At 38.4% G+C, this 20,847-nt stretch overlaps 1 protein-coding gene across 1 annotated transcript in view; it reads left to right on the top strand.

Moving 5' to 3' along the window:
- mysm1 (Myb-like, SWIRM and MPN domains 1) overlaps positions 1-15,231 on the top strand; it is a 93,724-nt gene extending 78,493 nt beyond the window's left edge. Inside the window, exons 19-20 of the mRNA XM_048539296.2 lie at positions 3,829-3,886; positions 9,460-15,231. Coding sequence (XP_048395253.1) covers positions 3,829-3,886; positions 9,460-9,624 — 223 coding nt within the window. The 3' untranslated portion in view covers positions 9,625-15,231. The remainder of the gene's footprint in view (positions 1-3,828; positions 3,887-9,459) is intronic.
- The last annotated feature ends 5,616 nt before the right edge of the window (positions 15,232-20,847 follow it).

Raw genomic sequence — 20,847 nt, 5'->3', positions numbered from 1 at the left:
CTCTTTATTGTGCAGGATAATCAGGGAAAGGCAAACCAATCAGTTGCCATATTCTAAGGTCCAGCATCATGGATAGCCACTTTGACAGCTCCAGTCTTGATGCTGGACATGGACTACCTGATGAGGCTCTGGAGAATGCCAATAGATATGACATGTTTCACATTTTCTCAGGACTTTAAAGTTCACTAAGATTTTTTGCATTTTTCTTCAATGACACAGCTATTGATTCAGAGCTTTGTTTCTACACAGCAGTATCCAAGAACTTCCTGTGAGGTCAGATTATTTCATGAAATAATTACAGGGAAGATCTTGGTCTACTCCCTTTCCTTAGGCGAGATCGTTTTCATCATGGCCATGTCTATTTGCTGTGTTCTTTGATTATGTAAGGATTTGATTAAACAACCAGTGATTGATAACTCTGAGACAAGGCATTGGAGTTGACATTTTTCAAGTCTAAATGTCTAGTATATTGCAAATTGTCTTCTGTGACCTTTTATAAGGTTGAAGGCTTTTAGCTAGCTAACAAGGAAGTTGGAAGGCTTGGGGTTATAGCTGCTGAATTTGTCAAGAAACGCTTTTCTACTAGATATTGACACCTATTGAATTGAGTTGCAAAAGGGCAAACGGTTCTTGATTAAATTCTAGCCCTCCACCTACTTAATATATCAAGCACTAAAAAGAAATACAGAAATGCTCCAAACCACATGAACACAAATTCCTACTGCAATTGTGCTACCTAATGGTGTGATAAGCAACTATCAAAAGGGTGAAATTTACTCCAATCTTGTAAAGTTTTGTAGGTTTCTACAGTATACAAAGGAATCCTTGTACTTGCTGTTTGTTCAGTGAAATAGGGCATTTTTCATTTGTAAAGTAGTTCATGACTACCCCCAGGCAAAGAGGGATAAATATAATCCGCTTTCTGTTGGGTCTACGGTAATAAATCTCGTGTTGGGGAATACATTATTTTGGTACCTAAACCAAACAGATCTGGAGTTCTGTGAGAAAGAGCTTGCATTTATATAATGGCTATAAAGTTTCATTATTGAGAAAAATGGCATCCAATTTGTGCATACCACACCTGACAACCAGTATGTTACATGACCAGGTAATTTGTTAAAGTGATATTGGTTGAGAGACAGTTATTAGGCTTGACTTTGAGAAGGCTTCCATTCGATGCTTTGTGCATTGACATTCAGAAGCAGAAGAACAGAATTTTGGAGTTTGCATAGATTGGAGATTGTTTTAGCTTCAACTATTGACGGTATTTACACTGTCCCGTAGACTGCTTCTCACAGAACAATATACTATATGAATCACAATGGATCCCACTCCATTCCTGCAGGTCTGTGCATGCTTTCTGGCAGCTGCTATGATGCTTTTATGTTATGTCATTTGTCCATCATCTCATTTTTTTGCCAATGCAAAATGTAGAACGTTATGATGTTTGGAAATACAGGCTGCATGTTGACTTTTTACTTTATGGAACCCAGGGACAGCTATGGAATGTGTCAAAGTAAGATAGTTGGCTCATCTAGAATCTTCAACAAATACATTAGTGGAGACCTCTAACACTGATTCAAATATTGGGACAAGTCTGGCAATGTCCAGCTGCACAATTTAATAGGGATGCCAACTGTAATCATATTGTCCTTCATACTTCATGTATTTGCTCTGCTGCAGAAACAATGTCATAATTGCTACTATTAGAAGGAAACCTTATTGATGAGATTCTGTCACCAGTGTTTCCATTGTCTGCCAGTTTCTGTTAGAAGAATGGTTTGAAATGCTGGAAAGCCTCAAGACTCTGCCAGTATTAATGCCCTTCCTCTGTCTCCAGATTAATCCATCGCCCCTTTAAGTTGCCAGAAGTCCTCGAGAACCTGCCCATGAGGAGCACTTTTCTTGCTTCTAGCTCACCTCAGTCATGAAGAATAGACAATATAGAAATTGGGAGGTCTCCTTGTGGCAGTATTATTCATGCCCCATTCACTTCTGTTGGTTTTCTGCTAGGTAACCAAAATAGATCCTATGTGAAGTGAAGCAGAATTTGTGGTGCGGTAATTTGTACCTCGTGTGAAAACAATAAATTTATGTAATGGCACTTCTGTGCTTTGATTTATTCGTAAAACAAGAACATTAGTTAATATTTTGGTATTAATGTAGGCAACAATGTAGGATGTTTCTTAAGAAAAATATTTATTTATAAGATATGAGTACCACAGGGAAAGAGTATTTCAAGATTTGTAATTGAATTTTCTGCATTTTAATCGTGCGGCCATTGGTGGTGTCACCTGAGGTTGCTGAGAGATTTAGGTGTGTAATTTCCTTTGTAAATATCTCCACATGCTGCTTTTTCTTCCACCTTTAAGATTTTTCTTAAGAAAAACAATCCTTTTTGACCCAGCTTTTGGTAACTACCCTAATACTTCCTTGTGACTTGGGTACTGAATTTTGTTTAATAAAGCTTGCCTTGTAACATTTCAATTTGCTATAAGTATTATGTAGGTACACCTTGCTGTGTTGAGTAAGTAACATTGATCTTCTCATCTAAAGAATGAAAAAGGGCTACTGAACCCGAAACACTAACTCTACATTCTGTCCACAGATACTGCCAGACCTGCTGTGTTTTTTCAGCAATTTCTGATTTTTTTTTCTGATTTCCAGCTTTTGCAGTTTTTTATTTTTAAAAAATGATTTATTCAGCCCTGTTTTTTAACAAATATTCTGCAGCTTTTTTTTTAGTTTACTAGCCATCTGAGATGATCCAAAGGACAATTTCTCACACTGGCTAATAATCAGTCTTTTGGTTTTCCAGGAAAATTAGTGACCAATTTTCCATCTTTGGGATTGTTCCTTCATTTTCCAACAACCCTAGGTTTGAAACAGTTCTGTGGTTTTTCAGCCTTCATTTTGTGGTCTGGTATTGCATGCATTTCCTTTTCCTCATAAATGCTATACCAGCAAAAATGAAGCCAAGTCTGCTCTTCCAACAACCTTTTATGTCTCTTGACAGATGCGATAAATAATTAATGACAAAATATATCATATAATTCTCAAACTATTGAATGTATCAAAGTGCAAAGAACAAACAAAGTACTGCATTTGCACATCTCTTTGAAATCTTCTTCGAATTTGAAAATCTTTGTTCAAACGATTTTCTTTCAAATGGAAATCTCTGCTGTTGATGTATTCCTGCATAGTAAATAATGTAGCTGCTAGCTTAGTGATTTTATCCAAGAAGTAATTGGAAAGCTTTACTCCTTTGTCTCTGCTTGGTTAGCTGGCCTCAGCTGAGGTTATAATGGGGACAGCACAATTAGCCTCCATGTTCTTCAGTCATGGCAAGCAAAGTCAGCTAGGGTTCCTGCTCCTGACTGCGAGCTAATGATTCCACAACTAGCTACATCGCTAATACTCCTAGTCAAGACTCAGAGACAGATTATCAAATTTTGGGTGTTGGCATGCCTGGACCTGTACCCAAGAAACTGTACCCAATTGATGCCTGTAGAGAGGTAGAAGCAAATTAGTAAAAGAGTCAAAATCCACACATTGTAGTGGTGATTTTTTTGTACATTATTGTGCTATACATTTTTGATTTTAAACATGCTGGAAATATACAACAGAGGAAGTATGTTCCAACTACAATTGTTCACTAATGTGTGTTCTAACTGTTGAATTCAAAATAAATAAATTGTTTTCTTGACACTTTCAATGCTCCAAATATTAGTGTACTATTTAGTATACCCAGTATGATATTATAATGTCAGAAATGCTCCAATACAGCCTGTTCAAATTATTTACCATTTTGTTTTCTCCTGTTAACAGTAGTGTTCCAATGCTCCACATGTTTCACAGAGATTCCAATTTGACATGTTTGCAGAAGGTAAGTTTACCACAATTCCATTCTCTCACATGTGCGGCATAGTATTCATATAGTGTAATTGGAATAAGGCAGTCTCTGAAAGTATGTAAACTGATTTCTGTGTTCAAACATGTGAGTATGTATATCTTTTGAAACACTAGTAGCTGTTGCTTTGACAAGTCAGATGTTTTTGCACCTTATTTGTCATTGCAAGCAATTCTTACAGTCAGCAATCTGCAGATAACTTTTTTCTCATGGTAGCATAGTAAGAAAAGCCACAGATACCTTATTTCTACTGACATGCATGTTGAAGTTTGTGTTAGCCACAACAAAGTTAAAGAGGTTTCTCTAGGCGCATTGGAAATTTATGGTATGTACTTTATGGTACAATGACATCAAAACTGGTCTTGTTTTTTGGGTAACACAGCAAACACCAATATTTACATTTAAAGTCAAAAGCTGCTGTCAGTGTATCCTTTTGCCTCTCTGAGATGTTAGACCATAAGTCCATAAGACATAGAAGTGGAAGTAAGGCCATTCGGCCCATCAAGTCTGCTCCACCATTTAAATCATGGCTGATGGGCATTTCAGCTCCACTTCGCTGCATTCTCCCCGTAGCCCTTGATTCCTTGTGAGATCAAGAATTTGTCGATCTCTGCCTTGAAGGCATCTAACGTCCCAACCTCCACTGCACTTTGTGGCAATGAATTCCACCAGCACACCACTCTGTCGCTGAAGAAATGTCGTCTCATTTCCGTTTTAAATTTACTCCCTCTAATTTTAAGACTGTGCCCACGGGTCCTAGTCTCCCCGCCTAACGGAAACAACTTCCCAACTTCCACCCCTTCTAAGCCATACATTATCTTGTAAGTTTCTATTAGATCTCCCCTCACCCTTCTAAACTCTAATGAGTGGAATCCCAGGATCATTAGCCGTTCATCATACGTTAAACCTACCATTCCAGGGATCATCCGTGTGAATCTCCGCTGGACACGCTCCAGGGCTAGTATGTCCTTCCTGAGGTGTGGGGCCCAAAATGTTGAAGTCCTCAGGTTAAAAAACCAGTAGAAATCACTGATTTGATGTGAACATCCCCTTTTTATCCCATTGATGTTGTATAAACACATGAAAAATTACTGTGCGTTAAATGAGTGCTGCTGAGCACTGCCTAATCCTGAATATCTAATTTTATATTCTCTGCTCCATTATCGATTTTTAAGATAATAAAAATTGATGTTTACATTTGAAACATTAGTTTCTATCTTAGTCCCATGGTAATGTAACACTTTTTATTTCACTATTTTGTAAAACACATTACTTGTCACTGGCTGAAAAAACCACACACATAAAGCCAGGCAGATGTGGACTGAACTAATTCATGAGAATAGGTACTGGGAGTAAAATACGCTGAAATATGGTTATGAAATCAATCTTGACAGTGATTTGTTAAACTGTGAATTTTTCCAGTGGTTGAAGTTTGTGACTTGTTAATCATTGTGATGTGAGCATTATTGCAAGGCCAACATTCGTTGCCAAGCCCTGTTTGCTCCCGAAATGGTGTTGGTGAGCTTCCTTCTTGAACTGCTGCAGTGTATGTGTTGTAGATGTTCTTTCAGGACTGCTAAGGAGTTTCAGGGTTCGACCCAACAGTGGAAGAATGACATTATAGTCTCAACTCAGAATAGTGCTTGCCATTGAGGGGAAATTATAAAAATTGGTGTGGCCGTGCACGTACCGTTGTTGTCATTCAAGAGGGTAGGGGTCATAAGTTCAGAAATTTCTGTTGAAGCGTTGACGAATTGCTCAAGTACATCTTGTAAATGGTGCTTGATGTATTCATTGCATGCCTTCAGTGACAGGTGAGTGAATGTTTAAATTGTAGTTGTGAAGCTGTCTGTTTTGTCTTGGATGGCATTAAGTTTAGTGAATGTGGTCAGAATTGTATTAATCTGGACAGGTGGAGAATATTGAATCACATTCCTGACTAGTGCCTTGCAGACATCATAAGGCCTTTTGGGATTAAAGAAGAGTTACCTTCCACAACGTACCACCCTCTAACCTGCTCTTGCAACACATTGTACCTACTACTTGCACTATTGATGTTGTTGATCCACATAAGTTACGGGTCATCGATGACCTCCAGGATGTCAATGATGGGGAATTCAGTGATGGCCATGCTGTTGAATGTCAGAAAGAGGTGGTTAGACTTTCTCTTGATGGAAATGGTCATTGATTGGTACTTGTGTGGCACAAATGTTACTTGACACTTATTAGTCCAAACATGAATGTTATCCAGGTTTTGCTGCATGCAGGCACAGACTGGTTCACTATCTGAGCAGTTGTGAATTCAGTTGAACGCTGCAATCATCAGTGAATGCCACTTAGTATGTTATTGATCTAGTTAGAAAGTAATACAAATGGTGGTAGTTGGAAGATAAATTAATGAACCTAAAAGCTGTAAAAATTTCACTTGATAAGATTCCTATCGCACATCTAAATGTTAAAAAAAATTGTTTAAAATAAAGCAGCACAGAAAATCGTTCCATGACTTCAGATGTAGAACAGCAAACATTTTATGCATATACTAATTATATTGCTTTAAACTTTTGTACTTGCAAATGGTAGGAGCTCAGTTTATCCACTTTGCTTTCACATCTGTTGATTTCCTGCCCAAGAAAAATATTCAAACTTCAGTTTCAAAATTTTCAGTCTACCCACTTAATAGCTTATTGGGGTTCAGAGTTCCAGATTGCCACTGCTTCCTGACATTACTCTTCCATGGACTGACTGGATCATACTTTTCTTTTAATGAATATTCCATCATGGAATACCTTATCACCATTTATCATGCCATTCTGAAAATGCTCCACCTTCCCCATCTACCATCTCAAATGTATGTTTTCTATTAGTTAGCCAATTCTCTATCCATGCTAATATACTACCAAAAATACAGTGGGCTCTTGTCTTATAAAGTAGCCTAATGTGAATGGAAGGCACTTGAACAAGGGTAGGAGAAAGAAAGTGTTTCAAAAACCTCAAAATTTCCTTCAGGAAATGCAACATAGAAGTCAACACATGGGAAATCCTTGTTCAGAATAAGTTGACTTGGATGAAACTCCTGTAGAAAGGGACACAATTCTTTAAGAACATAAGCCAGCAAGAGGAAGTACAGAAAATTAACTGGAGAAAGGAATGCCAATGATTTTGAGGCCAAGGACTGGTTTCCATATCTTAGAAACACCTAGCAAGTGTGTAGTTGGAGATTAAGCTCTAGGCTTGGTCTCATCAGTCCATGCAAGGACCCACAGAATCGATGACCAGTGATGTGGAATATCCTAGATTGACAATCATATTCATTAGTGAGTAATTGCTGCTGACATTGAATGTGATATCCACTAAAACCATCTAATTTCAGCCCAGTAGTATTGCTAGTCCAATGATTTTGCTAGTCTGTCGTTGCCTTGGCATATCTGTTGCTGAAATGCTCATTTATATTATTGTTGTTTCTAGGGTTACATTAAACTGTTATAAATGCTAGTTGTTTGGGACTAGGCCTTTAGGATAAAATAAAGGGGATCATGTAACCTCTTTTAATGCCTGCTTAGAAACAGTCTTGATTGAATTAAAATTAAAGCAGGGTCTAGATTATTTTGAGATAGTAAGAATTGCAGATGCTGCAGTCAGATAACACTGATTGGAGCTGGAGGAACGCCCCAGGTCAGGCAGCATCAGAGGAGCAGGAAAGTTCTGACCCAAAACTTTCTTGCTCTTATGATGCTGCCTGGTCTACCGTGTTATCTCAGAATATTTTATTGGGAAGAAGGCATTAACCATTCACATTTGAAGACAATAGCAGCAACATCTATGCTTACAGAGGTTAAACTGGTAATTTCTAAAATAAAAGGAATGTGTTTGGGAATGACATTCAATTCAGTTAAATAGATAACAAGGTGTCAAGCTGGATGAACACAACAGGCCAAGCTGCATCTTAGGAGCAGGAAAGCTGATGTTTCGGGCCTAGACCCTTCAACAGAAATTCAGTCATGCTTTAAACAGCTATTTTACTTTTAAAAAAAGAGAAAAGAATCAGGTTCAGAAGAATCGCAAATAAGCTTATCTGCTTAGATATGGGGCCCAGGGATTCAAGCTGTAATGAAAGATTGGTTTTAATAGAGGAAAGGTTTCTATGATATCCTTAAACTTTCAAATGCAGCCAGTTTGCCAGGATCAGGAGAAAGAAAGAGAGAGAGCGACAGCAACTGGACAAACATCTCTTTTGTTCACCACATGAGAATGTAGTTGGAAACTCTGTCTGATTGTAAAGGTCCAATTTGGGTGTCATTAAAGCAAGGCTGGAGGATTTACTTACCTTGGGTTAGAGGAGTTATGTCCTAGGAAAATGTGTCACTGTGAGACCTAGTTCTGTGATTACAAGTTACCGGTTGAAAAGATTTTGCAATGGTTCTGGGAGTATTAAATGTGACTTCAGGAGTACCAAATATACCTGTGAAGTATGATTTGATTAGTTGTGCTACAAGTGAAAAAATGGATGTTTTCTTCTGGGATTTGAAGTATAGGTTACCTACAAACATAGTGTTTAGTCAATAGAACTTTTAGTCTTCTCTGACAGTAAACACTTAAAATGTGAAATCTTGTGTTATCCTTTGTGCTGAAAGTTAACAATCTAAAGAGAGGCTATTAACACCAAATTTGACTGTTTAGTGCTTTCCTGACTACCTTCACTGTGCACTCTTTGTAAAATTGAGCTAATCCAAAAACTCAGCTGTGGATACCCTAATTACACCAAGATCCATTCATTGATCACCTGACCTACATTGGCTCGAGATCTGAAAATGCCTTGTTTTCATAATTTTCATTTCTAATTGCTTTCAAATTCCTCCATGACCTTGGTATGTTCTGCTAAGGCTGTAAGGTATGAAATACTCTCCCTCCTCCTCTGCACCTCTCTACCTTGCTTTCCTCTAAGATGCTCCTTAAAACCTACCTCTGACCAGTTTGCTCCCCTGTCTGAATATCTCGGTTAATGATAGGAATATTATCAGAATAATATTTAACACTATGAAGTGCCTTGGGATCTTTTACTAAAATAAATGCAAGTTGTTGATTGGTCTCTTGACTATTAAAATTATGCAAATCTATCCATTGTGTAATGCCAAAGTAGTTAAAGTTAACCTGAATCTGTAACTTCAAAGATAATAATTCAACATATTGTATCTTCAGTGTTTACACTTAATGCTCTGTAATTTCAAATTATCCTGTTTTCTTCTGCTTAGGGTACTGTACAGTGAAGGAATGACGCGTGCACTTAATTTAAGTTGCAAATCCTGTGCAATTATTTTTATTCATACATCGTAAGCTTAGAATCAGTTGCCGTTTTTGGGTCCTTATCAGCTTTATTTTAAAGTGTTTTTACTTCTTCTGGCTCTCCAATTTATTACAGAAGTATAACTCAAATAGTGTGATTTCTTAGGATGCAACATGAGGATTCAGGTTGTTGGATTAAGTCAATACTTAAAGTGATTGCAAAAAAAATGTTGGTAACATGTTGATCCTCTCTTTTTGTTATACTGCAGCTGCTTGAGTCCATGAGGAAAACACTGGAAAATCAATGGAATGCTGCGGTTACTGAGGAGTTTCTGACGCAGATTGAAGATTTGTTCCTTGCAGGCTATAACAACGAAGACAGGAACAACAAATTTGAAACTATTGCTAAGCTTCCAGTAGAACCAGGCAACTAAATAGTTGTATATATATTTTCAAGACCTGCATGTCTGAAGTCACACTTTCAAAAAAATGAACTTTGCACTGAGAAATCTACTGATGTTGTAAGAAGAATCATAAGAAATTGTGTAGTAGAGAAGCCAGAGGACTTTTCAGTACATTTTGGCTGGTTTTTAAAGGAAGTTCAATATAAAAACACTAAGTTAGCTGAGAGGAAAGGCTGAGAGGTTTTTTTTCTTCCCAATTTCAAACAAAATAATGATGCTTGCTGCCAATTGCTTTGACTCTTTAAGTAAAAACATGCAGTTTTCTTGCCATTGTGGAGCTGAGTAAGTGGGGTTATTTCTGTGCAGTCAGTTGAGGGGACTGTTGCAGAGTGGCTCAATTGGAAGCTGCAGACACAAGGATTTCAAACAGGTTTGAGTATCTCTCCGAAATTACTTGACTGTGGGATGTCAACAGGAAAATCTACATCCTAAGCTGTTGTGTGACTTCTCAGGGTTAGTCAGCTTTCACAATTTGTTGAGGCCATTGCGCTGAAATGTTCCTAGACATTAATTGAACCTTCATAGCATGGAGAAGGTCCCTCTAGGCTCTCACGGTTTCAAGGAGATAGTCGTCTTATTTATGGATTTATTTTAAGTAAAAGAAACCATTATTTCTCCATTAGAAAGGGTAAATATTTTAAACAAATATTACATTTAGAAGTCCTTCCTTTATTATTAGATAGTACAGCTGAAAAACCTTATAGACCAAAAAAAATTATAAAATAGTTTTGAACTAAGAGCTGCCCTGTTATATATTTTAGTTACATTGCATTTTTAAGTGCGAGACAGTAGGTAATGCTTTGAGACATAATGTGTGACATTTGGATTTATGAACCTCTGGCTTTGGTTTATTATGTAGCATGTGCGTTCCGCTGTTGAAATCTGGTGCATTAGCAGATGAACAAGTTTCATTTATACTTCGTGTACTGATCAGAAATGGCAGGTATCTGCTTAACCCAGACTGACTACAATTCTTGACCCCTCCTCAAGAGCAAACACAATAAGTCATGATGTGTCTATACTTTTCCATCACACTTTCTCGACTTGGGGAGGAAGAATCAACAACATTTGAGATAATGCTTAAAGATAAATTAGTGGTCTAGTAACATGAAAATGCTCAAATGGCACATTTTCTTGGGAAAATTACAGTAATTACGTCACACTTATTAAGTTGCCAGATGGTGTGACTGTTCACACATCCCAGTTGTTAAAACAGGTGTGTGCTGCCCTCACACAAACAGCTTCACTGAAAATAGAACTTGATGAAACGATAAAACACATGACTTTGGACTGCATTTTTTGGGTTCTGGGATTTAATTCATCTTTATTGTGGAATCACTTTGGATTCCAGCTGCTGATCAACGTTTTAATTTGCGTTCCAGCACTGGATCTTGATATCAGTAATTAGGAACAAGAGAGGTTTGCTACCTTAGCTTCTTCAAATAAATCATCTGTACACTCCTATTCTGATAGGAGACAACAGTGGTGATCTCTATATGGCTGCTTTTGGACTGGAACAGTTTTGAAGATTGCTTTAAAAGGAATATGATTGCATGCTACAAAAATAGTATTTCAGGAGGTAGTATGTACACTCTGTGTGTTCGCAGTTATTGAAATGTTACCTAATTTTTTTTTTTCTCCAGCTTTGTGAAATGGAACTCTGAAGTCTAAAGAAATACTAAGCATGAAACAGTAAAACTGTAACTTTTCATTCATAAGGTGCCTTGTTTTGGACTATGACTGTGTCTTCTAACAATTGATCCCAATACATATCAGCACATTATTTAAGCATTTAGATCCAAATTACTTATAAAAAGTAAGCTTTTCTAAAAGGTCAGATTGTACACAAAAAAAGTAATTGAAAGGGGTTTCCATGGTCCATATAGGCTGTGGCACCATGCTGCTAAAGACGTCAGCAGTCACTATCGAGAAACCTGTTCAAATTGAGTGTATTGGCTTCTGAAGATGAGCTGACCCCTGAGTGTCCTAAGTTTCAGGAACTTCAAACATTGAGAATCTTTGATTTTTGTCCTCTGCAGATCATTAGCCTTGGAGGGAGGTCAAAGCTGCACCTTTAACAAAATCCCACAAGTATTCACCAAAACGGTTGAGCAACCATCCATTCTGGATCTGTTCTATTTCAGTTCTTCTGCCAGCTTTGCTGTGGTGTGTTTCAGAGGTTCTGAGTAATTTTAGGCCATATGTAATTTTGTACTGAATGGTCTTTTGCGGCCACTGATTAATTGCTTTGAACACCCTGACTCTAAGATACAAGGTTAAGGTAACACAAGTTTAGCATACATTTTATAGTATGTACGGATGTATACACTTTTAGTGGTTTCAGTGACTTATTCATATTCCTTACTTCTGGCATAATTTAATTAGTGCTATCTAAACAGCATGACAAATATGAAACTGAATTATTTTTTGAAAAGTACATTCTGCAAGACAATTTAAACATTTGTGGCATATTTTTGTTATTTGAAATAGTTTAATTTTATATACATTGAATTCACAGTGACATAGCTAACAATAGCAGGCTCCATCTATCCCACTTGATGAAACAGTTAGTAAACCAAAAGCTTCCATATATTGATTGATAGCTGGTTTTGAGTTGTAACTCATGACATGATCTACAGTTCAAAACCATTAAAGACAGTCCAGCTGTACTACTGTGATTTATTATGTCAGAAACTTGATTATGCTGTAGTCTCATCATTCCAAATCTAGTTAATTATTATCATTATCAGAAGTACAGAATTCACAATAAAAATGCTATGAATTCAAACTTCAGGATAGTTAAAGTTAATCCAGCGTATTACCTTGATATGACTGAACAACTTTAAAAGACTACTGATGAGTAAAAAGAATTTCACAGCCAGTTAGTAAGGCTCAATCACAGCTGCTTGGCTGAAAATCATGTATTAGGAATAAGCATAAAACTATGAAGGACAGAAGAGAAATTTTGTACTGAACTTAAATTGCTGAAAGGAGAGAGACATTGCCAAACCTTTTCATCTTGCAGCAATCAGGACAAATGGAAGAACACCAAACTTCAAAAGATTGCAAGTTTGTCACAGGAGAAAAAAAATGAGTGCTCAATGATTGGCAGGTTGACTGATGTCCAAAAACACAGAGAACTGTAGGCTCCCAAGGCTTCCAGGTGATTCAAAAGTGTTACAAGGCTTCAACGTAGTTCTTTTGTTTACATAAAACAAGAGAATATATGTTACTTCTGGCAGAGCATAAGTGTGCCACATTGAGCTAGACTGGTTATCTGAAGTGTGATAGGGTTAGCAGGATTGTTCAGCAAACACTGAACAATTGTGATATCACATTGCAAAGCAGATGTTTTGTTTCAAATTTTAGGTTTGGTGTGTACCCTACCTATTATGTGCTGCCAGAGAACAGCTTGTTTAAATGAATCCATCAATCGTGGGATATGCAGCCTGTGTACCTAGTATCTCAGCAATACTGAAGTTCATATACAACATTTATGTAATGGGCACATTGTCGTTATGGTCTGATGCCATTTTTTCCCTTTGAAATATGGGTGTCAGTGGCAAATTGCCTGTGCCAAATTACCCTTGAACTGAATGGTTTACTTGGCCACTTCAAAAGGCAGGTAAGAGTCAACTCCATTACCGTGGATCTGGAGTCACACGTACGCCAGACGAGGTAGGATGGCAGAGTTTCTTTGAATAAGGACACAGTGAATCAGATTAGGTTTTCAGAACAATTGATAGTTTCATGATAGCTGTTACTGATACTAAGTTTTATTACAGGCTTATTAGTTGAATTTAAATTTCATCAGCTGCTTTGGCAGGATTTGGACTCTGGGATTACAAGTGTAGCTACATTAGCACCACTCCATATCTCCCCACTTTCCAATTAGCGCAAAATACCAGTTGTGCCCCCACTGCATAGCAGCAATGTAAACTATCTTGCTTTACCTGTTCAAAACTTTGAGACACAGTCTTACCAGGGTAGTCTGAGCTAGACACAAAACTCTTCAGTTTGCAAGTGATTACCTTTGCCCATGTGGGAGCTCAATACACAGGAACGTACAAGTTGGAAGCAGGGCTCGGCCATTCAGCCCCTTTAGTCTGTTTTGCTATTCTATGGGATTGTGGCTAATCTGACTGAGGTTTCAACTCTAGTGCCCCCAATACTCTCTAGTTCCTTTGCCAGTTTAAAAAAAAATCTGTTGATCTCAAAAACAACTATGTGATTAGCTGTTCTGCGGGTCAGGCTTAATGTGCTTGAATTCCACATTAAAGTTTGCAAGGTAAGCAAAAGACTTGGGCTGTATTTACAGGATTGCTTATAAGGCCTAGTTTATAGCAGTGGAGGTATATGAATCCCAATGCATATATTAACCAATGAAGGAAGGCTTGTGGAAGACAGTAGTGGAGAAATCATTAGCAAATTTCTCAGCAAGCACATGGAGTGCAGTAAACTGCCCCATACTCAAAGTGAATCAGCACGTGAGATAGAGTACGTTATAATGGGCAAGAAGATTTTTAACATAATCAGTTGAGCTTGTATCATTGCTCATTTATGCTTGCCAGAAGAGATGTATTCGTACACAGGGAACCCATCATTGCAAAGAAAAGAATATTTTGAAGCCTTACACACTTTTAAATTACACAGAAACATGAGGAATCATTGCAATGCCTGGACCAATCTGAGTTGAGTTGCCAATCAATCAGCATCCCTTTACTTCTGTAGTATAAATTGTGCTCATTTTGAAATTTGGCTTTCTTGCATTTTTCTTGATGAGTACAAGATGAAAGGCTTTAACAATGTGTCTCTTTTCAGTAATAAAAAACATATACAGCTTAAGAAAGGTTCAAAGTCAATGGAAAAAAAGCAAGACACTCAGTCCACATTTCAAAACATTCTTGACAAATTACAAAAAATAAGATATTTGCCCCAAAGTACTTAGTCACAGCATGGGTTCAGATGCAAGAATCACAGTCAAAAAAATGGATCCATCCTTGACTGCTGTTTGATCTAGACAGAAATTGAGAACATCTATGAATCAGCAGAAAATATTTTGGCAGATAAAACAGCAGTTGAAACTGCAATAATCTGTTCTTGTACTTCAAAGTGTACTGAACTGTACAATACATGCTTGCTTAATTAAATGTTCCATGAACATTGTCCTGCATACATTTATATCTTGTCAACCTGTCAGTAGGTTTCTGATTAGGAAGTCACAGTGCAGTGTTTATATAGTTTTTAAGCTAAAAGTCAAGATATAATGAATATGTTGATAAAATTGACTGCATGGCAACACGCTGTAAATAAAAGTTTCTGAGAACAGTATCTACATTGCTTGAAATTGTTTGTTTGTATGTCTGTTGTGAGGTTAGAAGTCAAAAGTATGCATACTATGTGATCACACTTGTATATTTCTTGACAAAGACATGTTTAACGTGTTATATCTTCATGTTGTAAAGATTTTGAGAATTGCAGTTTTGAAATAAGGTTAATAAATGATCGGTTTTGTACCATAATAATGTAGGTCCACCATTGTGGTTCATATGTTTTATCAAGCCACAATAACTGCCAAGTGACAAATAAACATTGTCTGTATACATTGTCCTTTCTGTGCTGTGGTGACTGTAACTTAATCAAACGGAGTAAGTTAACAAGTTCAATCACTTTTCTGCTGTCATTACAAAGTCTTTTTTAAAAACAGAACTAATCTCATGTTATTACAAAAAGCATGATGGGTCAGAACATCTTATGGCATTTCCTTTTTAGATAGCCTTCAGCACAAAAGTTTGGGATTTCGGTGAATAATGACACCAATAGTCTCCTCAACCAATGAAGTGTAAGGACTCAAATAAATAGAGGAAAGACTGAGAAGGAAGTGAATTACAGTGTTAAAATCAGTTAAGAAGAATTGCATCATTAAAAAGATACTTGGTGTTATTAATAACCAGGTAACTTTATATAGTATGTTTAAAGGGCAATTAATGTGCAAATACAGCAATTTCATGAAAATAACCAGGATATTAAGCGCTCAGTTTATTTCTATAAACTTAATAGCACAAGTCATCTAGCAACTTGTGGCTGTTTATAATTCATAAGCTGTTCTGGATGCTTGGCAACGCTCTGTATTAATTTTTTTACATTGTTCGCAAGTTAATTTTTCAGCACATGGCAGGTAGCCGTCACAGGAGGTTCACCAGTTGTAACCAGGGATGAAAGGGCTATTGTACAAGGAGTGGTTGATTTGTACTCACCGAAATTCAGAAGAATGATGGGGGAATCTGTACAGGAGACCTCTGCAGGACACCCTCCGTAAGAAGGCGATGAAGAGCAGCAAATCATAGGGTGGCTGAGAGTCATTATTACAGAATTCTGGGAGACATCGCCACAGTCATCATGATTGTACAGCAGGTCAGAGAGATAATAAAATGTGAGGCTGGATGAACACAGCAGGCCAAGCAGCATCTCAGGAGCACAAAAGCTGACGTTTCGGGCCTAGGCCCTTCATCAGAGAGGGGGATGGGGAGAGGGAACTGGAATAAATAGGGAGAGAGGGGGAGGCGGACCGAAGATGGAGAGTAAAGAAGATAGGTGGAGAGGGTGTAGGTGGGGAGGTAGGGAGGGGATAGGTCAGTCCAGGGAAGACGGACAGGTCAAGGAGGTGGGATGAGGTTAGTAGGTAGCTGGGGGTGCGGCTTGGGGTGGGAGGAAGGGATGGGTGAGAGGAAGAACCGGTTAGGGAGGCAGAGACAGGTTGGACTGGTTTTGGGATGCAGTGGGTGGGGGGGAAGAGCTGGGCTGGTTGTGTGGTGCAGTGGGGGGAGGGGATGAACTGGGCAGAGAGAACCTGGTGTCAAGGTGTTGTTAAATCTGAAACACTACATTGGTGTTTCCCACACTCCCTCCCTTTGAGCAAAACAAAAAGTCTGTGAGGCCAACAACTGCAAGGTAAAGGGGTACAAGGGAGCAGCACTTGAACCAGAGGGGGTCCAATATCCTTACGAGGGATATTTGCTGGTGTTACCCAGGAGGGTAGGGGAGTGGGATTCTGAATAAGAGACGTGCCATTCAAGAAGTCAGAGGAAAATACATTAGCCATCAAGTGCAAGTTTACTATTTAGGACAGTGAGGGGCATAGTAGAAGGAGGGAAAAGACTTCTGGTTTAAAGTGCATTAATTCCAACACACTAGGCATGACTGGTAAGACTGATGAGCTCAGAGCATGGATTGGCTCTGGGGAATGGGCTATTATAGCCATAACAGAAACTTAGCTGAGAGAAGGGCAGGACTGGCAGCTCAATGTTCCAGGATACAGAAGATACAGGTGTGACAGAAGTACAAGTTAACGGGTTGGCCTTTTGATAAGGGAGGACATAAAAACAGTACTTAGGATCTTCATGAGGAGTCATCAAATGAGACATATGGTTAGAACTTAGAAACAAAAAGGAGATAGTCACTCTCAGGACTGTATTATAGACCACCCCGCCCCGCCCCCAAATAGAAGAAGAGCAGATGTGTAGAAAGATTGCAGTTGCCTGTAGGAATAACAGCATTGTATTATTTGGATATTTTAATTTTTCCTGTATTGACCGGGCCACCCAGAGTGTAAAAGGCCAGGATGGGGTGGAGTTTGTGAAATGTGTCCAAGAAAGTTTCCTAAATCAACAGAGGCAACACAGTGGCTCAGTGGTTAGCACTGCTGCCTCACAGTGCCAGGGACCCGGGTTCGATTCCACCCTCAGGTGACTGTCTGTGTGGAGTTTGCACATTCTCCCCATGTCTACATGGGTTTCCTCCATGAGAAATGGCTCCTCCAATGTCCTACATGGGAGGCTTTTAAAAGTGTGATATCAAGAGTTTAGGGACAGTACGTCCTTGTTAGGATGAAGGGGAAAACTGTCAGGTATAGGAATCCCTGGCTGAAGAGGCTCTGGTCAGGAAAAAGAAGGCTTACAGTGGGCTTAAGCAATTGGGCTCAAGTGAATCCCTAGATGAATATAAAAAGTGTAGGAGCACGCTTAAGAGGGAAATCAGAAGAGCAAACAAGAGGATATGAGATGGATCTGACAGACAAGGTTAAAGATAATTGCAGGAGGTTCTATAGCTATATTAACAGTATAAGAGTGGCTAGGGAGAGAATAAGTCTCCTTCAAGATCAGCATGGCAGTCTGTGTGGAGTCATAGAAGATGGGGGAGATTTTTAAAGAATATTTCTCCTCAGTGTGTACTGAAGAGAGAATCATAGACATTAAAGAAATAAGGAAAAATAGTGGTGATGTTTTAGACCACAGACATTACCAGAGAGAAGGTGTTTGCAGCCTTAAAGCACACTGATGTGAATAAATCCCCTGGGCCTGATCAAGTCCATCCTTGGATGTTATGGGAGGCTAGGGAAGAAATTGCAGAGGCCCTTGCAGAGATTTTTGCTTCAACGTCAGCCACCGGTGAGCTTTTGGAAGACTGGAGGGTGGCTAATGTTGTTCCATTGTTTACAAAATTACAAGCCAGGGAACTAGAGGCCAGTGAGCCTGACATCAGTGGTAGCCAAGTTATTGGAGAGAATACTGAGGGACAGGATCAGCATGTGCTGGAATCTTTGTTATTTACATAAATGATCTAGATGTGAATGTACAAGGTATGATTAGTAAGTTTGCAGATGATACAAAATTAGAAGGTATTGTTCAAAATGAGGAAGGTCATCAAAAATTAAAAAGGGATCTTGATCAGATGGGGAAGTGGGCTGAGGATTGGCAAATGCAATTCAATATAGATCAGTGTGAGGTGTTGAACTTTGGAAAGTCAAACCAAGGTAGGACTTGCACAGTAAATGGTAAGGTCCTGAGAAGTGTTGTGGAACAGAGGGACCTAGGAGTACAAGTATTTAGTTCATTGAAAGCATCATCATAGGTGGACAGGGTGGTGAAGATGGCACTTTGCCTCAACCAATGAAGGCCAGAATGCTTTGAATACAGGAGTTGGGACATTATGTTACTGTTTTATAGCTCATTGGTGAGGCAATACTTGGCATATTGTGTACAATTTTGGTCACCTCTTTCAGAAAGACAATTAAACTGGAAAATGTGCAATGCAGATTTATGAGGATGTCGCCAACGCTAGTAGACCTGAGTTATAAGGAGAGGTTGGCCAGCATAGGACTTTATTCCTTGGAACATAGGAGAATGAAGGGTCACCTTATTGAGGTGTATACAATCATGAGGGGCATGGATAGGACAAATGCATACAGTCTTTTTCCCAGGGATGTGGAATTGAAAGCTAGAGGGCATAAATTTAAGGTGAGAGGGGCAAGATTTATGAAGGACCTGAGGTGCAACTACTTGATGCAGAGAGTGGTGCATATGTGGAATGGACTGCTGGAGAAAGTGGTTGAGGCAGGTACAATGGCAACATTTAAAAAAAAAATTGGAGAGGTACATGGATGGGAAAGGTTTAGAGAGACATGGACCAAATGTGGACAATGGAACTAGCTGAGTGGAACTATGGACCAGTTAGCTATTTCCATGCATTATTATTCTAGGACTCTACGACTATATCTCATTGAGGTATATAAAATTCTACAGGGCATTGATGAGGTGATGTTGAACTGATGATCCCCCTTGTGGGACAGTCTCGAAACAAACATCATGGATATAGAGTCAGAGGAGGTAGGTTCAAAACTGAGATGAGGAGAAACTACTTCTCTCAGAGGGTTGTGAATCTGTGGAACCCACTGCAACAGAGTGCAGTGGAGGACGAATCAATCAACAGATGCAAGAAAGAAACAGACATGTTTCTGATGAAAAGTGGGATAAAAGGTTATGGGGGGCAAACAGGAAAGGGGAGTTTTAATCAGGATAAGATCAGCCATGATCTTGTTAAATGGTGGAGTGGGCTCGAAGGGCTGAACTGCCTAGTCCTCCTCCTCATTCCTATATTCCTACAACTCTTTGAGAGTGTATTAATATTGTACAAAGTGTGTTAACTGGGATTGTATCATGCTAAAATAAAAGCAGATGCTAGAAATCTTAAATTAAAAAAAACAGAAAATGCAGAGAATAGTTAGCATGCCTTGCAGTATCTATGGACAGAACAGTTAATATTTTGAATTCTGAAGTTGTAATTAATTTAATGTTCTCTGTCCATAGACGCTGCAAGAGCTGCTGGGTATTTCCAGCATTTTCTGTTTTTGTATTATATTACACCTTGTTTTTCTTTTGCTCTAAAGTTTCATCTAAATAAATCTGAATATACACAGTTATGTATTACCATGGCATCTTCTATTTTTGCATTTTCTATTCCCTCACCAGACCCCCATTAACTCCCACCTGTGCCACCTTCGTGCTTCATCATATTCCCAATGCACCGTTGATACTGTCTCAAATCTCCATGACTCCCATAGCATCCATTATGACAGACTTAAAGAGCTGTGTCTTTAAAACATCTTATTTTCACAATCTAATATAGCTGTCTTCAAAAACATAATATAAAAGTAAATTCTCTTTTAAAACAGCCATTCAAAATATTTAAATCCCTTCAAATAGTCAATCAACTGTAAAAGCAACCATATTTGTTTCACTAGCCAAAAAGCTAGGTAGAGTCAATTAATTCTTAAAGTGGCCAATGAGAATAACTACATAGATCCTGATTAGGATAAATGGTTTTGAAGCTTTTGTAACTCAGACATGCATTCATAATGAAAACCATTGCAGCTCAAAGACAGTGACACCAACTGAAATTGCAAAGACAGGTGGTTATTTCTTTTACTGACCTACATCAGACAGCCTATCGATCAACACATTGCAACAGCAGGTTTTTTTCTCCAAGTGAAAACTAAAGTTGTTTACTTCACAAGATACAGGGAGTTAACACACTTGAAATAATGACACTGAGTATTCCCATATAATGTTTTCTTCAGTTTTGAGGGCACATTAATACTTTTCCCAGTATTAAAATTCCTGTATTACTTCTCAAGACTTAAATGATAGTGAACGTAATAGTTTCACCTTAAATTTGCAGGAAAATTCACCCCCACTCCCAACAAATAAATAAATTACTGAAGAGAAATATATCCGGTTACAAATTATGTTGACAAACTTGTTATGTTTTGGGACTATAGACTCCAATTAAGAGTAAATGAAGGGTGCTGTGCAAACTGTTCTGTAGTCTGTGAATGGTAAGCCTGGGTGAGTTGAT

The sequence above is a fragment of the Stegostoma tigrinum genome, chromosome 8 (assembly GCF_030684315.1).
Source record: "Stegostoma tigrinum isolate sSteTig4 chromosome 8, sSteTig4.hap1, whole genome shotgun sequence".
Lineage (NCBI taxonomy): Eukaryota > Metazoa > Chordata > Chondrichthyes > Orectolobiformes > Stegostomatidae > Stegostoma > Stegostoma tigrinum.
This window is presented reverse-complemented; position numbering and strand designations above follow the sequence as displayed.